This window comes from Triturus cristatus, chromosome 9, assembly GCF_964204655.1.
Source record: "Triturus cristatus chromosome 9, aTriCri1.1, whole genome shotgun sequence".
Lineage (NCBI taxonomy): Eukaryota > Metazoa > Chordata > Amphibia > Caudata > Salamandridae > Triturus > Triturus cristatus.
The window spans coordinates 920,240,647-920,259,611 of NC_140592.1; the positions used below are offsets into that span (position 1 = coordinate 920,240,647).

The 18,965-nt window shown below is 40.7% G+C and overlaps 1 protein-coding gene across 1 annotated transcript in view; it reads left to right on the forward strand.

Moving 5' to 3' along the window:
- Nucleotides 1-14,640, forward strand: part of LOC146799059 (alpha-1-antitrypsin-like) — a 119,361-nt gene extending 104,721 nt beyond the window's left edge. Inside the window, exon 5 of the mRNA XM_085626465.1 lies at nucleotides 14,387-14,640. Coding sequence (XP_085482591.1) covers nucleotides 14,387-14,578 — 192 coding nt within the window. The 3' untranslated portion in view covers nucleotides 14,579-14,640. The remainder of the gene's footprint in view (nucleotides 1-14,386) is intronic.
- The last annotated feature ends 4,325 nt before the right edge of the window (nucleotides 14,641-18,965 follow it).

Below are 18,965 nucleotides of genomic sequence, written 5' to 3' on the forward strand. Positions count from 1 at the left end.
TGCAAGCAAAAGCGTAGTCATCGCTGAAGTACTGTCGTCAGTAGACCCAAGGCTGCGTGCGAGATGGAACAATGGGTTGTGCGGATCCTAGAGGTCACAGTGAAGCAGCGGCATCGGTTGACAATCAGAAGTCGATGGTGCTGACATCGGTGGTCCAAGACTGCGGTGTGGGCAGGGCCGTGCGTCGAGTAACCTACGAGCATTGCCCCCAAACCATGGTGCAGGCACCTGCATCAATATCTGCTTGAAGCAGCGTTTACTGCGAGACCAGGACTGCGGTGAGGAGTGTGATGGTGCTCCATGTTCCCCAAGAGTAGTGTCCACAGGTCACGGTGCAGGCAGCGTTGTCAGTGATGCAGTCACAGCATTGTCGGTGATACCAGGGCGGTGGTATGGTGAGGGTGTGGGGAGTGCGGTGCCCACAGGTCAGGGTGCAAGCAGTGGCTCGGAGGAGGTGTCGGTCGTCGTTGTCGGTGAGAGCAGGGTTGCAGTGCGAAGTGTGGCGGTGCCTTCAGGTCACGGAGCTGGCAGCGGCATCGTTGATGGTGTCAGGTTACCTTTTCTCCTCTGTGGCAGCTGAAATATCCAGTTCCAAAAGTCAGTACGCAGAAGATGGTGACGTCTTTGAATTCCCTGAGACTTCCAGCAGGAGGTAAGCTCTACATCAAGCCTTTAGGGATACTTAGGGTGCAGAAAGCACAGTACAGTCCTTTCCCTGCCCAAGAGAGAAGCAGCAACTGCAGGCCAACCCAGCAAAGCACATAGCAAAGTGCCTATCCTCACAGCTCTTCCAGTTCATCTTCCTGGCAAGGTTCCTTAGTCCAGTAGTAATCTAAAGTTCTGGGGTCAGGGCCCCCATATTTATACCATATTTTCTTCTTGAAGTTGGTACAAACAAAGTTCCTCTGGCACACATGAACCAGTTCAGCCTCGCTCAGGCCAGGTTCAACACCAGAGGTGGGGTCAGCTTTGTGGGAGGCAGCCAGAGTCCATTCAGGTACAAGTGACAACTCCTCCCACTACTCTAAATGCACCCAGGCCTATTCAGCCTTGCTATAAGTCACCCAGGAAAGGCAGGGTCCACCTCAACCCCCCTTGTGTCTGTCTAGTGTGAATGCACATCCCCTGCTCCTGACACTATAAACCCAGACAGGCAACACACACAAGGCACAGGCACACAGGGTGGCTAAGCAAGAAAATGCGCCCTTTCTAAAAATGACATTTTCAAACACACAACATAAAATTCTGAGTTCAGGCATACTAAACTCCATTTCTCTATCTTAGCCCAATGGAGAGTTTTGCTTGTAAAATTTTACAAGGCAACTCCCATGTTAAGCCTATGGGAGAGACAGCCTTTAAATAGTGGAAAACAAAATACAGAATATTTCACTATCGGGACATGTCACACACACCAGTACATGTCATACCATTCACATACACTGCACCTTACCCATGGGGTACCTTCTTCCTGCCTTAGGGGTGCCTTGCATATAAGAGCAAGGAAGCTTAGGGCCTGGCAAGTGGGTGCACTTTTTAGGTCGACTTGGCAGTAAAACTGCACGCAGACACTGCAGTGGCAGGTCTGAGAACCCTTTGAAAGGCTATTTGTGTGGGTGGCACAATCAGTGCTGCAGGCCCACCAGTAGCATTTGATTCACAGGCCCTGGGCACACATGTGCACATTACTAAAGACTTAGTAGTACATCAAATAAGTCAATCATGGAAACAAAAATCCATAAATACAATTTACATGGAGATCATATGCACTTTAGCACTGATTAGCAGTGATAAAGTGCCCAGAGTCCTAAAACCAACAAAAAAAGTTCAAAAACAGAAGGCCAAAATACAAAACTCCTGGGGGTGAACCTGCCGAAAAAGGCAAGTCAAACAGTAAGAGTTATAGGTTTTATTGGTATTTTTAGTGTTGAAGGTATAGGGTGGTAAAGAAATTGTAGGGTTATGGGGTGGATAGGGGTATAGGGTGTTTTAGGGTGTAGGGGTTTAAGGGTGATATAGGTATAGGGTGGTAAAGTATTTTAGTGTTTAGGGATGGATAGGGGTATAGGGTGGTAAAGATATTGTAGGGTTATGAGGTGGGTAGGGGTATTAGGTGTTTTTAGGGTATAAGGGATTAGGGGTGGCTATGGGTATAGCCTGGTAAAGTATTTTAGGGTTTCTGGGTGGGTAGGGGTATAGGGTGGTAAGGGTATTTTTAGGTTTTAGTGGTGGGTAAGGGTATAGGGTGGTAAGGGTGTTTTTAGGGTTTGGAGTGGCTAAAGGAATTAGTTGGTAAGGGTATTTTAGGGTTTAGGGTGTGGGCAAGGGAATTTGGTGGAAAGGGTACTCATAGAGTTTTAGGGTTGGGTAAGAGTAGAACTGCTACATGGAACTCTGCAAAGTGCCAAACAAAAAATCCACCGTGCCTCACACAGTTTTGCAAGCAGCAGAGTGAGGTAAGTCATGCTGCTTGCTCTGATTTTTAGCAGTGGGAGTTTGTCCTGTGATGTAAAATCAGTGTGAACTGTACCACGTGCAGTGCTAGAGGGTGCATCTTCTTTCTGAGGCTTGAGTAGATGTGCTACTTGAGCAGTAGCTTCCTCATTGTGAGCGGCAACTTCCTCAAAGCGTTCAGCATATTTCTCAATGCGAGCGGTGACGACCTGCCACGACCGCTTACATTGAGGAATCTCACTGGGAGGTGGTTTAGCATGCAATTCTCCTCACTCGCGCTCACCAACTTAATGTTGGTGAGCCGCAAGAGAGAAAAATTCTGCTCCAAGCTGCTAGGCAGAGTTTTTAGGAACTCTGCGCTCTACGAGCAGATCAGAATTTCAATATATCTCTATTTCTCAAGCTCTCTCTCTATCTCTCTCCCTCTCAATCTCTCTCTCTCAATATATATATATATATATATGGACACAGAGCATTCACCGGTTTTCTCCAGGAAAAGAAAGAATGCACGAACTCCTCTTCGTCGGTAGATACTGTTATTTTATTCAGTTCTCAAATCTCCCTTATGTCATGACGCGTTTCGGCCGACGAACGGCCTTGATCACATGAGACAAACTTTGCGTATGACGGCGTTTAAAAATGCTGACACCCACATCACATGATGGACAGAAATGAAAGAAATACTATTGCATCAAAAATCTGTACTTTGCGCAAAACAACAACGTGACGAGTTTGTGAAATAAATACTTAATTGTATCCGTAAATGTGCTTATAACAACATGAATAAATATATTAAATACATTGTTGACGATCCAACTTGTTCGAGTCATATGTTACATTCCCAGTCTAAATACTGTGCTTAATTGAAAATTCAAACACATGACATCAAAATGATTCCCAAGTTAGATCGTGTGGAGAGAATAAGCCATTTACATGTTTTCTCCAAACCAAGACGAACCGAGTTAAAAAACATATTGTGTACAATGATACATTGCAATTCAACTCGTCAAAAAACAAACAAACACATTGTCATCTGGATAAAATCCGGTTTGCAAGTACCTCATATCATAGATGTCATTCTGAATATGTCCAATCAGTGAATGTGTATAACGTGACATTAGATCGGTGCGTATTGTAATATAATTATTTAAACTGTATGTTATTTTTGTACTAATATTTCTCGTTTTCTTATTTTTTATTTATTTTTATATATGTATAAATTGTATGGTCCTATTAATTTAAAGTGCAAATAGTGCAAATATGTACATTCTACTAAAGTGCAAATTGTGCAAAAGTGCAAATTGATCCTATGTGCAAATACGCAATAAATGTGCAAGATATAAAAAACTTTTGATAAAATACGGACACTAAAAAATGCGCACCGATTAAATCCTAATCTCACTGTGAATAATACATTCCTATAATCTCAATGTGTTAGTAGGCGACAAAAGCATATTAATTATCTGATCTGAGTACTAGCCAAGAAAGTGAGTTATGCCGAAATCACTCAATGAAACACACCGGGCATACAGAAGAATGGGCATGTTATTCCTATTTCAAGCATGTATGAGTGCATGGAACGCAGTGAGTGCACAAATAAAATATGATGTTTGACCATTCTTGTCTCATTGAATGATCATGAAACTTTATAAAAAGTTGTGCATATCTTCGGTTGTATTGAGCCCAAGAGGTGTCTTGCTATCCAGTTCAATAATTAACCGAGTCTCCAGTTGCCTGAGCAAGCGTTCTCTGTTACCCCCATATTTGAGTTTGGGGATTGCATCTATTACATAATATGAGAGGCAGGTCAAATCATTATCGTGAACAGCTCTGAAGGGACGGGCCACAGGATAAGTAGTGTCGTTATTTACAATAGCCCTGAGGTGTTGTAAAATGCGCGCATGCACCTGCAATTTGGTGCTTCCTACATACTTGAGACCGCAGGTGCACGTTAAAACGTATACTGCGAACTCAGTTCGGCATGTGTAATGCCCCTTGATTTGTACTGGAGTAGAACTAAAGGGAGTGTTGTACTTTGAAGTATTCACTCCAAATTTACATGCCCTGCAAGAAGCGCATTTAAAGAAACCTTTGATGGGCTGCAGCCAATTGGTTTTGGTAGAGGTTTCTATGTATTTGGACACTAGCTGATTTCTCATCGCAATAGCCCGTCTGAAGGTGATAGTGGGAGTAGAAGGCAATCTGGGTGCCAGTACTGCATCTGTTCTTAGTATTGGCCAGTTATGATTAACTATCCTCCTGAGCTGATGATGTTGTTTGTTAAATGTGATAATGAGACGGGGTGCACTATTGGTATCATGACTGCTAGTTAGTGGTACTATGGTGTCGTTCATGGGGGATAAAAGGTCCTCTCTGGATTTGAGAGCCACCTTCGTCTGGGCTTGTCGGAGGATGTCATTTTTATATCCTCTTTCTTTAAATCGGGACAATGCCTGTTCAGAACATTTAATATATTCCCCTTCTGTACTGCAGATTCGTTTCAACCGGAGTAATTCCCCATAGGGGATGCTCCGTATCAAATGGCGGGGGTGAGCACTAGTCGCATGAAGGGTGGCATTTCCTGCTGTTGGCTTTCTAAAAAGTGTTGATTCTAGACGACCCTCATGAATGTAGATCTTAGTATCAAGAAATGGGACCTCGGAAGAGCTGATCGATGCAGTAAACTTTACGTTACAAATATTATTATAGAGTTCATCGATAAATAGTAAAGCACTCTCATGGTCACCCTTCCAAATAAAAAATACATCGTCTATATATCGATGCCAATGTGAAACGTGTTTGTCAACCACCCTGGCCAAAGTGCCTTGGAGGGTCTGCTCCTCCCACCAGCCCACATGCAAGCATGCGTAGCTGGGAGAGAAGCAAGCCCCCATGGCTACACCCCGCAATTGACGATATACAGCATTTACGAACATGAAAAAGTTGTTAAAAAGACACCATTTCACCATCTCTAAAAGCATGATATTGTGGTTGTAGAGGCCTAAGGGTCTGTTATCCAAGTAGTGTTTAACAGCTGTGAGACCTGCATGATGGTCGATGCTGGTATATAGAGACTCAATGTCCATCACCACTAATAAAAAGTCGTTCTCCCACTTAACATTTTGAATTTTGTTTAAGAAATCCCCTGTATCTCTGATATAGGATGGCAGGCCTTGAACAAATGGTTGTAAAAAATAGTCCACGTATTCGGTGATGTGCTCACTCATTCCCCCAATCGCCGAAATTATAGGCCTGCCAGGTGGAGGATTAGTTCCTTTATGTATTTTTGGAATTAGATACAGGGTTGGGATAATTGGATAATCATTAAGCATAAAGTTCAATTCTTGACTGGAAATTAGCCCCTGTCGTCTCCAGTTCATAAGCTCCTTCTTGATATTGTCCTTAGCTTTGTGATATTCAATTACCGTGGTTTTTGAGTAACATTCCTTGTTGGACAATTGTGTCTGAGCCTCCTTGATATATTCTGCCCTTGGCCATATTACCACATTACCACCCTTATCTGACATATTGATGACAATGTCTTTTCTGTCTCTCAACTTACGAATAAGATTCTCATATTGTATGTTCTGATGTTTAAGTCTTGCTTTGTTGTGGTTGGTCCTGTAGTATAATTTTTTGATATCATCAATTATACGTTCATGAAAAATGTCTATGGCGTCCTTGGGCATCATAGGGTAAAATTTGGATTTGACCTTAAATGGACTGAGCCCGGCACTGGACTCCGTGAGATTATGTAAGCCAAGTCTTTCCTGAGTAGAATATTGGCTGGTGTTAGGAACATTGGTGAGGCAGTTTTCATCGTTGAGTTCACTGATTGTAAGGATGATTGATGCATCAGATGCTGCAAGATTTGGTTGATTGGTGGGATTGGAAGTACTTAAGTTGACCGGTGGGGTAGATGTTGTATTACCCTCCTTGATGGTAAAAAACTTTTGAAGTTTTAGCTTCCTGATGTATTTGAAAATGTCAATACGTGTTTTTCCATAGTTGAAACTACTTTCCGGGCAAAAAGAAAGGCCGAGTGCTAGAATCTGTGTCTCAGCTTTAGTAAGTACCAGTTCTGATAGGTTGACTACAGTGTTATTATTAGTCATTATCTCCTGCGCCACTGCCTTCTTGGCCTGCCTCTTCCTGCATTTGCGCCTCTCCCGGCGACGTTGATTTTTTCGTTGCTTGCTGCTTGAGGCTGGTTCCGATTCCGTGGTCGCAGCGTCTGCAGGCGGTCCTCTGCTAAAAAATTAAGCTCTTCAGCTGGACTAAGAATATTCACCTGTTCTCCCACCATTTGCCCTCTATTCATGCCATCATCAGATTCATATTCGCTCGTAAGTGAGCCTGTTTCAGAACTCAATTCCCCTCTGTCATTGCTGGTTGTTGCTGCTTCTGTGTTAGGTGCCACATTTTTGTGCACTATGCGTCCTGAAATGTTTTTCTTGACATGGTCATATTTACGCGAGAACGTGAATATCTGGCCCAGCTCGTAGTCAGTTTTGTCTCTCGCATATTTAAATGCCTTTCGTGTCTTGATTCTGTCCTCGTGTTTTTTCATTCTTTCGCCAATTTCTTGCTTTGTTTTGATGATATAGTCGGTTTGTTCCAGTTTATTAAGTTGCTCGTTAATGCTTTCGATTTCTTTTAATAAACTCTCCCGATCAATCTTGGCGTATTTGATAAGAATGATGACCATATTCATTGATGCTGCCAGATTATTCGCAGCCCATTCCTTTAACATCTCAGGGTTGGGATTTTCGTAAGAGGGTGCTACGAAAATTCTTAAGCCGCGGGGCACTCTTCCCGCCTCCTCATACTTTTGTAATGACTTATGTTCCCACCACTTTATAATCTCATTTTTCATGCATTTCTCCAGTCGTTTAAGCAAGGATGTAACATCAGAATTATTTACAGTAGTTGCTGTGCTTGAATTTTGTGCCGCTGAACCAGGTGTGTTGCTAAAGAGAGCGTCAGCAGCTGCCTCACGATCTCGCAAAGCGTCCATTGACATATTCAAACTGTTGATGGGAGCCCAGCGCAAAAGCAATCCGGCGGCACTGGGAAAATATGTATGCACCGACACCTCCCCACCTGTGAGTATGCTTAATCCCGCTCACCACTTACATCCGACGAACTCTGCTGCGGCGCGTCCTCCGACCCGTCTGCTGCCGTGTTCGCCGATTCGGATGAGGAAATCTTGTCACAGGGGGCTGCCGTTGTAGAATGTCCTCCCGGACCGTTACTCGAACTCGTTGGCTGATAACGGCTGCCTACTTGCATGGAGGGGGTTCGTAAGCGGAAGCAGACCCACTTCCTGGTGATACGAATATGGACACAGAGCATTCACCGGTTTTCTCCAGGAAAAGAAAGAATGCACGAACTCCTCTTCGTCGGTAGATACTGTTATTTTATGTTATTTTATGACATCAAATCTCCCTTATGTCATGACGCGTTTCGGCCGACGAACGGCCTTGATCACATGAGACAAACTTTGTGTATGACGGCGTTTAAAAATGCTTACACCCACATCACATGATGGACAGAAATGAAAGAAATACTATTGCATCAAAAATCTGTACTTTGCGCAAAACAACAACGTGACGAGTTTGTGAAATAAATACTTAATTGTATCCGTAAATGTGCTTATAACAACATGAATAAATATATTAAATACATTGTTGACGATCCAACTTGTTCGAGTCATATGTTACATTCCCAGTCTAAATACTGTGCTTAATTGAAAATTCAAACACATGACATCAAAATGATTCCCAAGTTAGATCGTGTGGAGAGAATAAGCCATTTACATGTTTTCTCCAAACCAAGACGAACCGAGTTAAAAAACATATTGTGTACAATGATACATTGCAATTCAACTCGTCAAAAAACAAACAAACACATTGTCATCTGGATAAAATCCGGTTTGCAAGTACCTCATATCATAGATGTCATTCTGAATATGTCCAATCAGTGAATGTGTATAACGTGACATTAGATCGGTGCGTATTGTAATATAATTATTTAAACTGTATGTTATTTTTGTACTAATATTTCTCGTTTTCTTATTTTTTATTTATTTTTATATATGTATAAATTGTATGGTCCTATTAATTTAAAGTGCAAATAGTGCAAATATGTACATTCTACTAAAGTGCAAATTGTGCAAAAGTGCAAATTGATCCTATGTGCAAATACGCAATAAATGTGCAAGATATAAAAAACTTTTGATAAAATACGGACACTAAAAAATGTGCACCGATTAAATCCTAATCTCACTGTGAATAATACATTCCTATAATCTCAATGTGTTAGTAGGCGACAAAAGCATATTAATTATCTGATCTAAGTACTAGCCAAGAAAGTGAGTTATGCCGAAATCACTCAATGAAACACACCGGGCATACAGTAGAATGGGCATGTTATTCCTATTTCAAGCATGTCTGAGTGCATGGAACGCAGTGAGTGCACAAATAAAATATGATGTTTGACCATTCTTGTCTCATTGAATGATCATGAAACTTTATAAAAAGTTGTGCATATCTTCGGTTGTATTGAGCCCAAGAGGTGTCTTGCTATCCAGTTCAATAATTAACCGAGTCTCCAGTTGCCTGAGCAAGCGTTCTCTGTTACCCCCATATTTGAGTTTGGGGATTGCATCTATTACATAATATGAGAGGCAGGTCAAATCATTATCGTGAACAGCTCTGAAGTGACGGGCCACAGGATAAGTAGTGTTGTTATTTACAATAGCCCTGAGGTGTTGTAAAATGCGCGCATGCACCTGCAATTTGGTGCTTCCTACATACTTGAGACCGCAGGTGCACGTTAAAACGTATACTGCGAACTCAGTACGGCATGTGTAATGCCCCTTGATTTGTACTGGAGTAGAACTAAAGGGAGTGTTGTACTTTGAAGTATTCACTCCAAATTTACATGCCCTGCAAGAAGCGCATTTAAAGAAACCTTTGATGGGCTGCAGCCAATATATATATATATACATATATATATATATATATATATATATATATATATATATATATATATATATATATCACTTATCTTATTTATACTAAGCTGCATGGTAAAGGTATGTGTGATAAAGGCAGATGCCTGGTAAATGCATGCATTGTAAAACATGCATGGTAAAGGCATGCATGGTAAATGCCTGCGTAGTAACGTTGTGCAACCATCCACTTAAATAATACTGCGAGCACACCTTTGATACATTTCCAAATGGGTGGTGAGAGCACGCTCGATATATAAGGGTCTATTATTGGACTTAGCCTGTCTCCCTCAACATGCTAGCCCGAAAACCACAGATAAAGCTACTCTGACTAAAATGGACCTCAGCATATGGGACCATAGGGCCATCAAAAACGGACTTACCACTTTTCCCTCTCCAGAAATATCTATCATTCAGAACCGTGATTTCACTCCTGCTGCAGATTCCATATTATTTCCTGATTCGGTGGAGGGAGAATGCAGAACGTTATGGGAAATATTCCATAGAGCACCTATTAAAGCTCTTGAACAATATAAGCAAGACTTCCAAATCCACATCACTGGTATAAAGGGTCTGGTCTCCACGACTTACTACATTATTCAACAAGGAAAACTCATTGCTATCCATCTATACCATCTAGATGGTCCAAGGACCTGGGAAGGAAATTACCAACTAGCAATTGGGTACAATAATAGAGGCACATCCTTAAAACACTGAGGAGCACGCCGCAAAAAGAATCATCATACAAAGTAATGTTTCAATGCCATTTTACCCCAATCAGGCTATACTGAATGTATCCTTTTGTGTCATTATAATGTTGCTCTTGCAATCAGGCGAAAGGCACCTTTCTCCATTTATGGTAGTCTTGTTCCCTGGTCCAAACATTTAGGAGGAAATACTAGCCCATATTAGAGGGACTTTGGATTGAAACTGACAGACATGGCAGGTATGATGGACTCTGACAGTACGCTTTTCTGTCATAGGAAAGGAGAGGCCAGAGCGCTTATTGCCCTCTTCTGGCAGAAACAAGACCCCCCACCTAGCTCACTATGGAATGAACTAGCTATGGTATAATGAACAAATGATGTTTTTCATACAGTAAGAAATTTACCCATAAGTGCTGGCTTGCTAATAGGTTATACAATTGAAGCATCGTTATTTTATATCACAGTGGCTTAGATTGCTTCATTTTTTTGATCAACCTGGGTGAACTGAAGTATAGGCTTACATCTCCCTCCCTAAAAGAGATGATTCATATCCTATCACTTTATTCACCTACTACTACTACTAAAGAAGACAGACCCATTGCTTCATCACATAAGTCTGGTGATATATTTTTGACACTGATTGGATCTTTTACGACATCTTTGCATATTTGTTCTGAATCTCCCTTTCAAGGGACTTACCAACCTGTGCAAATATAGTCACCCTGGCTACCCTCAGTGACACATACAGATCCCCCTCTTATCCTTGGTATTTTCTTCCAGCCCTTCTACTCTTATCCCTCTTTTTTAATCCATTTTTCATTAAAATGTTATGTTTATATGGTGGTTTGGATGGAGCAGGGGTGGGTTTAATGTTTATTTTATTTTGATTGCAATTGTCAGTCTTTTTCATTTATGATGGATAGAGATTGTTTGATGCTAACATAACATGTGATCCCATCTCCTGCACGTCGCATGATTATATGCACAATTGTTTGGCTTATGTTGTATTATTAGAATGAGAAAAAATGAGGAGAAATAAGCATATTTCTCCTTGTAACGCCTACCCTGGAAAGGCATAGCATCCCCAGGTATACCAGTAAAGGTAAATCTGGGAATGCGTCAAAATCCAAGGATTGTTGCCTGGGAAAAACCCATGTACCATGCTACACAATGTGCAAGAGGGACCACCCTTACTGCCAGTAGGATCACAGTTTAAAATAACACACGTGGTGTTATCGCCTGTTCTTCAATGGCATCTTCAACATTCAATCACTTCAATCCAGGTTATAGTTGAACTTTCAAATTGTAATATTCATTCAAAATGTTCAAATGCATGTACGTGAAACCTGAAACCTGCGTCAGGTTTCATGTGGGTGTTTCTACACAGGGGGGGCGTTCCGTCGCAGGAACGCCCCTGAAAAGTAACTCAGTGAAATCTACAAGATTTCACTGAGTCACTTTTCCAACGCTGATGCGTCAAAACCCTGCGCCTGCTTGAAGCAAGCGTAAGGCTTGACGCACCATGTTAGGGATAGGGCAGGTTGAAACAGTGCTGGAGTTGCGACTTGCTTGCGACACAACTTCTGCACTGCGCCAACCTTACCCCGAAAGATGCGTCACGCATTTGCTTGTCCTTGCGCCACGATGCACCGCATTGTAAATGCGGCGCATCTGCGGTGGCGCAAGGGCAAACTTGCGTGACACATCTTTCCTGGCGCATCCCTGCTGATTTGCAGGGATGCGCCAGGGAATGTAAATCTGCCCCATAGTTTGCAAACACAGTACTTCGGTGTTCACCAAAATCAATACCAATCAATTTTATCTTTCATGAAGAAAAAACACAGAATAGGATAAAGCAAAATGACATGCTATGGAATAGATTTGAAGAAAACCACCTTAGTGTAATTCAATGTCCTATCATGCAGAATACCTTCTATGAAACCAATTGTGCACAACAAACATAAATAATGATAATGTTTGCAAAAACAGTACTTCAGTGTTTAAAAAAAACAATTCAGTTCAATTTTATCATTCATCCCTAGAGGCTGCAAGGCATGCAATTTCTCAATCCAATAAAATTCTGATTTAGCTAAAGCTTTTTGAGGGTCAATGTCTCTTTGGGGTATTTGTACTTCCAAGATGGTAAAACTGAGTTGCGATATGTTGTGTCTGGCTTCTAGCCAGTGAGTAGCGACGCTTGATTTCTCATTCTTGTTACTGATGTTCCTCTCCCACACGTACGTTGACTTTTCTGGAAGTCTTCCCTACGTCAATTTTCCCGCAGGGACATTTCGATGCATAGATTACATTGGCAGTATCACATGTAGTGGAATGTCTGAGTTTGATCGTATAGCCTTGGATTGAATGTACAAGCTGGTCCCCAACTATACCATTATTGCAATGTACACAGTTCATACATCTCCGCATGCCTTTAAACACTTTAGATGCTGATTCAGATTTTCTAGACAATAGTTCCTTCAGGTTATTAGAACGTTGCATTGCAAACGTGAGTCAATGTGGAAACAATTATTTCAAATCTGGTTCAGTTTGAATGATCATCCAGTGTTTCATGATAATGGATTTAATCCGGTTAGATTGTGTTGAATGTTTTAAAACGCATATGATGGGGATAGATTGCTTGGTTATGGTCTGCCTTAATAAAGACTGTCTGTTTAACGTTGATACTCTATGCTTGGCATTATCAAGAATCTGCTGAGGGTAGCCTCGTTGTCGGAATGTATCAGAAAACATCTTGATTGTGGCATTTGCTTCTTCAGAATCAGATATAATTTGTTTCAGCCTATTATATTGGGAGTAGGGCAAATGTTGTTTTAGTGAGTTTTGATGAAAGCTGCAATAATGTAAAGCATTATTCCTGTCGGTGGTTTTGACAAATATACTTGTCTTTACAAAGCCAGAGTCAATTTGAATCAAACTATCCAAAAACGATATGCAGTTCTTCTCAATTTAGTGGGTAAATTTAATTTGATTGTGGATAGATTTTAGTGTGGATATATTGTTTTCCAAGCGCTTCACGTCGCCATTCCAAATGATTAGGATGTCATCAATATAACGTTTAAATAGGACTAGATGTTTGGTCCAATTCTGATTCTGAAGGATGTGTTCAAATTCAAATTTTTCCATGAAAATATTAGCGTAAGAAGGGGCTCCTGCAAAGCCCATAGAAGTTCCAGTGTTTTGGGCATAAAATTCACCATTCCATTCAAAGTAACTGTGAAAGAGTACGAATTCCAACAGTTCAAGTAGAAACACTTTATCTGCTCGCATCTCATTTTGTTTCAGTAAAGCCCATTAGATGGCCGTCTTGGTGTGGTATAGAAGTATAGAGAGCGGTAACATCAATGGTACATAAGTACCAATTTTCAATGCCTTCAAGATCCACGCACTATGTCATTAAGACGCGGATGAGCAGAGCGTTAACATTATGTGGACACGCCATTGCATGATATTCGTGACCCGCACTGTTTTATTAATTCGAAACCTCGTCGGAACCCCGGAAAATGTCACTCATGGGTTGAAGTCACTCCGTTCACTTGGCTCACCCTTTGTGATCTTTTTGAGCACATTCGTTTCACTATGGTGGAAAACCCGGTGGTTTAAACATGGTCAGTTTGTTGTTTTTGTTTGCATAGCATGAGACATAGTATGAACACGCCGGTACTTGTTCACTTGGATTCTCTTAGGGCTTCACCATTCCCCATGCCAGAGTTTCATGAAATGTCACTATAATTTCTTTTCTAGTCTAGCACTAATTCGAGGATCTGTCCGCACCTCATTTTCACAAACGTGGCACATTGCACTGAGCGGTCTGATACATGATTATTCTGTATTTATTTTGTCATTATGTGGACTGTATGATGAATATCTTCTTGTTTCTGTTTCATTTTGTAGAACTCATTAAGTGACCTCTGATGTAGGGTCAGATTAGTAAAAACTATCTGATGTCCGTTTATCATAAAATAGCATGCATAAAAACGTGTGCATTTAATGAATTTCAATTGAGTATATATATTTGTATATGCATTGGTTATTTTGAAAACCCCAGAATGTATTAGGGGTGCAGAGAGAATAATAAATCATGCAGGAACATACATCTCTGGTTCCATAACAACCAACATAGTCACTTAAATACGTATTAGTAGCGTCCACAAACTTGTAGAGTATTGTAACGATTTTTATGTTTACTTTTTAGGTTGTCCACAAAGCTCTTCTGAACATTGATGAACAAGGCACAGAGGCAGCTGGAGCCACCGCCATTGAGATCAAGCCGAGATTTATTCCCCAACCAATAAACTTTAACAGACCTTTCCTGATAATAATTATTGACGAAGTCACACAAAGTATCCTCTTCATGGGAAAAATCGTGGATCCTACTAAAGCTTAATTCAAAACCAGCCATGTAATCAAATACACATCGATAAAAATAAAATATGACATCACCTCAAATGTTTTTTCTCTGCGTTTTTTATTTGTCATGTAAAAATTATATGATAAAATGCTGAAAAAAACCCTAAAGAGGTCACACAAAATAAACACAGCATTAGCACTCACAATACAAATGCAGCACTAAATGTAAAAATTAAAGAAACATTCGCAAAGGCATTATGTGTTGAGTTAAGGCCCCATTTAGAGTTTAGTGGACAGGGTACTTCATCACATTTGCTTGTCCGCCAAACCCTCAGACCTCTTGCCTCATTTTAGATGGGTGGACCTTAAATATTCAGTCATTAGTGACCCCATTGGCCCTGTTCATGGAATACTTCCACTTATGGGCCGACAGAGTAGGAGTCATTGGCAGAAGGACTTTACATCGCCCGCCTCCAATTAGGGTGGATGTTGTAATGTCTTATTTTGTCATCACCAGGAAAATATATATATATATTTCAACCAAACCCGACTTCCTTTGAAAAAATCGGACACCGACACTGGAAATGCTTTCAGCCATCCGGCTTAGGTATTTATTTCTTTTTGTGTATATATATATCACAAGTATTCCTCCGCTACCTTCAAACAAGCGGCTCTCCCAAAGAGATGGACACGGACCCAAAGTTTTGTGCAAAACGTAAATCTCCTTTATTCCTCTGTCGCCATTACGCGTTTCGGCTCTCCTGAGCCTTGATCACATGACATATATATATATATAAACGCTCCAAATCCTTGTTATATGAAGGAAGTAAGCACTCACGGGAGACACTCGGAAGGATTTTTATTCCGATTCAAACAAACAAACACGTTTCGGTGAACTGCCTTCCTCGGTGTTTGCTAATACATCGGGAGGCCGCCATTATTAATGCATTCGTAACATCCGTATGACAACATGGTAAAGGGACTACACGATAATCACAGAATCCGCCATTTGTAAATATGCAATTTTGGCTACTTCAATAAAGCTTTACGCAAATGCAATTATATGAATAACATTGCACAGATAATACATATATCGTCGCTATTTACCAGGTTTCACGCCATGTATTGGCTATAACATTACCCGATTACCGCTACTATATGTATGTGCGTTGGTAGACCCACTCTTTAGCCATATCAGATTTTCTCAAAATGAGTAAAGAAATATAAATCTAGCCGTGGATCGGCTTACGTCTCTCTAAAACCATGGACATACTTATGGCAAAACAAATCTGTTTTTTCACTGAAAACCTCACATGATATACCCAGTTATGTAAAATCCATATTTCATTTACATGTCAATAATCTCACAAAATTAAAACCATCTGTGTACCATTTCTACTCTATATTTGTACACGCTTTATAGCAGGCGATGCATGGACTAGTTGTTACTGTGCTATCCAACAGTTCTGCATATATTCTCATTATAGAAAATCAGTACTTTTAAGTCACAATCTCCAGCTCATCATAGCCCCAAATGTGATGCTAATTCTTCCCCACTGTTCAATCCCTTAGGAAATTTCATCTGGCAATCCACTATGTAGCGTGACTCAAGTCTACGCAGTTTCCTCAGCCTGTCCCCTCCTCTGATGTTCTCGGGTACGTGATCTAGACCGTAAAACTTCAATAGATTCCTATTGCTAGAGTGTTTCTCTGCGTAGTGTCTCGCTAGAGGATATGTTATGTCTTTTTTGGTGATTGCTCTTTGATGTTCTAATATCCTGATCTTCAGTGGGTGTATAGTGCTGCCTATGTACCATAAATTACATGGACCACATAGGAGGTACTACAGGTAATACATTTATTTATAGTTCTTTTCACCTGTAAATATGGTAAACTATAGAAAAGGACTCTTCTACTGTTGAAGCATGCCTTGCATTTCCCGCAAGGGTAGAAACCCTTCATATCTTTTAGGGTTCTCACCCCTAGGGATTCTTTCTCTAAATGACTGTGCACTAGTTGGTCCTTCAGAGACCGAGCTTTCTTAAAGGTTACTAGTGGATATGAGGGAATGTCCTCATTCAGCACACTGTCAGTTTGCAAAATATGCCAGTTTTTTCTTAGCATGCGTTTCAAAAAATTCGCTTCTGCTGAATATGTAGTTACCATCCTGAACTTTCCTGCATGAGTAGTATCCAACTTATTGTCAGACAATTGATTGCTGATCAACAGATTTTGTCTTGGAATGCCCTTCACCTTATTGAGTGTATTTTGCAACAACATTGGATCATATCCCCTTAAGGCAAACCTATGTATGCACTCTTTAGCTGACACCTCAAAATCACATGCTCGTGAACTGTTGCGTTTTAATCTCAAAAGTTCCCCATAAGGGATGCTTTGTATCAATTTAGGTGGATGGTTGCTCGTTGCAAACAGGGTAGAATTTCCTGCCGTGGTTTTTCGATATAGTGTAGTGTGTTTTTGCCCATCTGCTACAAATACCTTCAGGTCCAGGTAGTCCAATGCCACTGGACTAACTGTTCCCGAGAAATGTAAATTGAGATCATTGTTATTCAAATCAGTAATGTAACCATTAGCTGATTCAATTCCGCCCTGCCACACTATGAATAAATCGTCAATATAACGATGCCACTCAACGACTCTTCCTGTTATGCTACCATGTTCATACATTCTGGACACCTGTTCCTCCCACCAGCCTACGAACAGGTTCGCATAACTGGGGGCAAAACAGGGGCCCATCGCTGTACCTGATATCTGTTTAAAATAACTGTCCTCAAACAAAAATATATTGTTCATCAAACAGAATTCAGTGAATTGCAAGATCATGTCATTGTGTGCAGCGAACCTTAGTTGTCTTTTGTTCAAAAAATACTGTAGTGCCTTTAAACCATCTTGGTGATTAATACAAGTATATAAACTTGTGATATCTAACACCATAATTGAATAAGTTGGATCCCAGCATATCATTGAAATTTTACACAAAAAGTCTTTGGTGTCTCTCACATAGGATTTCAGGTAAGTCACAAATGGAAAGAGAAAATAATCTATGAATATAGACATATGTTCCGTCAAACTCCCTTGGGATGAGACTATTGGTCTGCCAGGTGGATGAACTGCATTTTTATGTATCTTTGGGATATGATAAAATGTTGCTATCACAGGATTTGGGCATCTTAGGAACAGATGTTCCTCCTTTCCCAACATGCCTCTGGTGTTCCACAACTTGAGCATGATTTCATATTCCTCCACACTGGCCAAATACACTTCACGTGTGGTCGATACATAATATTTTGTGTCTTGTAATTGTCGAAATGCTTCTTCCCGGTATTGTGTTCTTGTTTGTAACACCTTTGTCCGAGGGTTTTATGATGATCGTTTTGTCTTCCCTTAAATTCACTAGTGCCGTCTTCTCCTCTCTGGTTAGATTTTCTCTACCAGCACTCTTGTGCTTTTTTCCTCTAAAATCGAGTAAATCTTTGACCATGGCCTCTGAGAATACATCTATTGAGTCATAAGGCATTTGTGGGACAAACAGCGATTCAGGTTTGAAGGGACTTTCTTGCATCCCTTGTTCAATGCCCAGTTTCACCGCTCTGTCTGCCATACCCAATCCTGTATTCACTTGATCTGTGGTGTTTAAATTCTGCAACAGTTCCACTGCCCGTATATCGTTACATGTCAGTATGTCTGTTGCCGTTATTCTCGAGGTTGTGTTTTTATTTTCTCTTATGGTGGGTCATAATTTAAAGTACTTGTGTAATTTCAATTTTCGTACAAAGCAAAACAAGTCGATTCTAGTTTGGGTAAATTCTAGATGGTTTTTAGGGCAAAAGGTCAGTCCCGGCGATAAAACTTTAGTTTCTTTATCAGACAATTTCTTTGGGGTTAAGTTGACAATGGTGAGATTGCTTTCCTTAATTATTTCTTGTTGTATCTCTTCTTGCGTGATGCCCAGGACGGTGTTCTTCCTCTTCCTGCCCCACCCTGATCTCCGCGTTCTTCGCTTGCTCGTTCGGGTGCTTTGTTCTTTCCACCCCTTAGCCACGATTGTCTGATAATCTGAAATTCGTCGAAAAAAGGAGTGGTCGTTTTCCCGACTACAGCTTGGCTGGTGGTGCGTTCATCTTCTGATTCATTTTCAGTAACTTCTGATTCTGATGTTTTTACTCGCACAGTCGCTGATCGCATGGTTTTTAATGATAGTTCCTTTCTGGGAGCATCAAATTTGCGTGCAAATGTTAGCACTCTTCCTTGTATATAATCTTGTTCATCACGTTCATATTTTCTTGTTTTCTAATCTTGATTTTATTTTCATATTTCTGGAGGCGTATCTTCATTAGCCCCAGTAGTTCTTCTATTTTATTTTTATCCTCTTCTTTGGCTAACAGCTCTTCTATTTCTTTTAT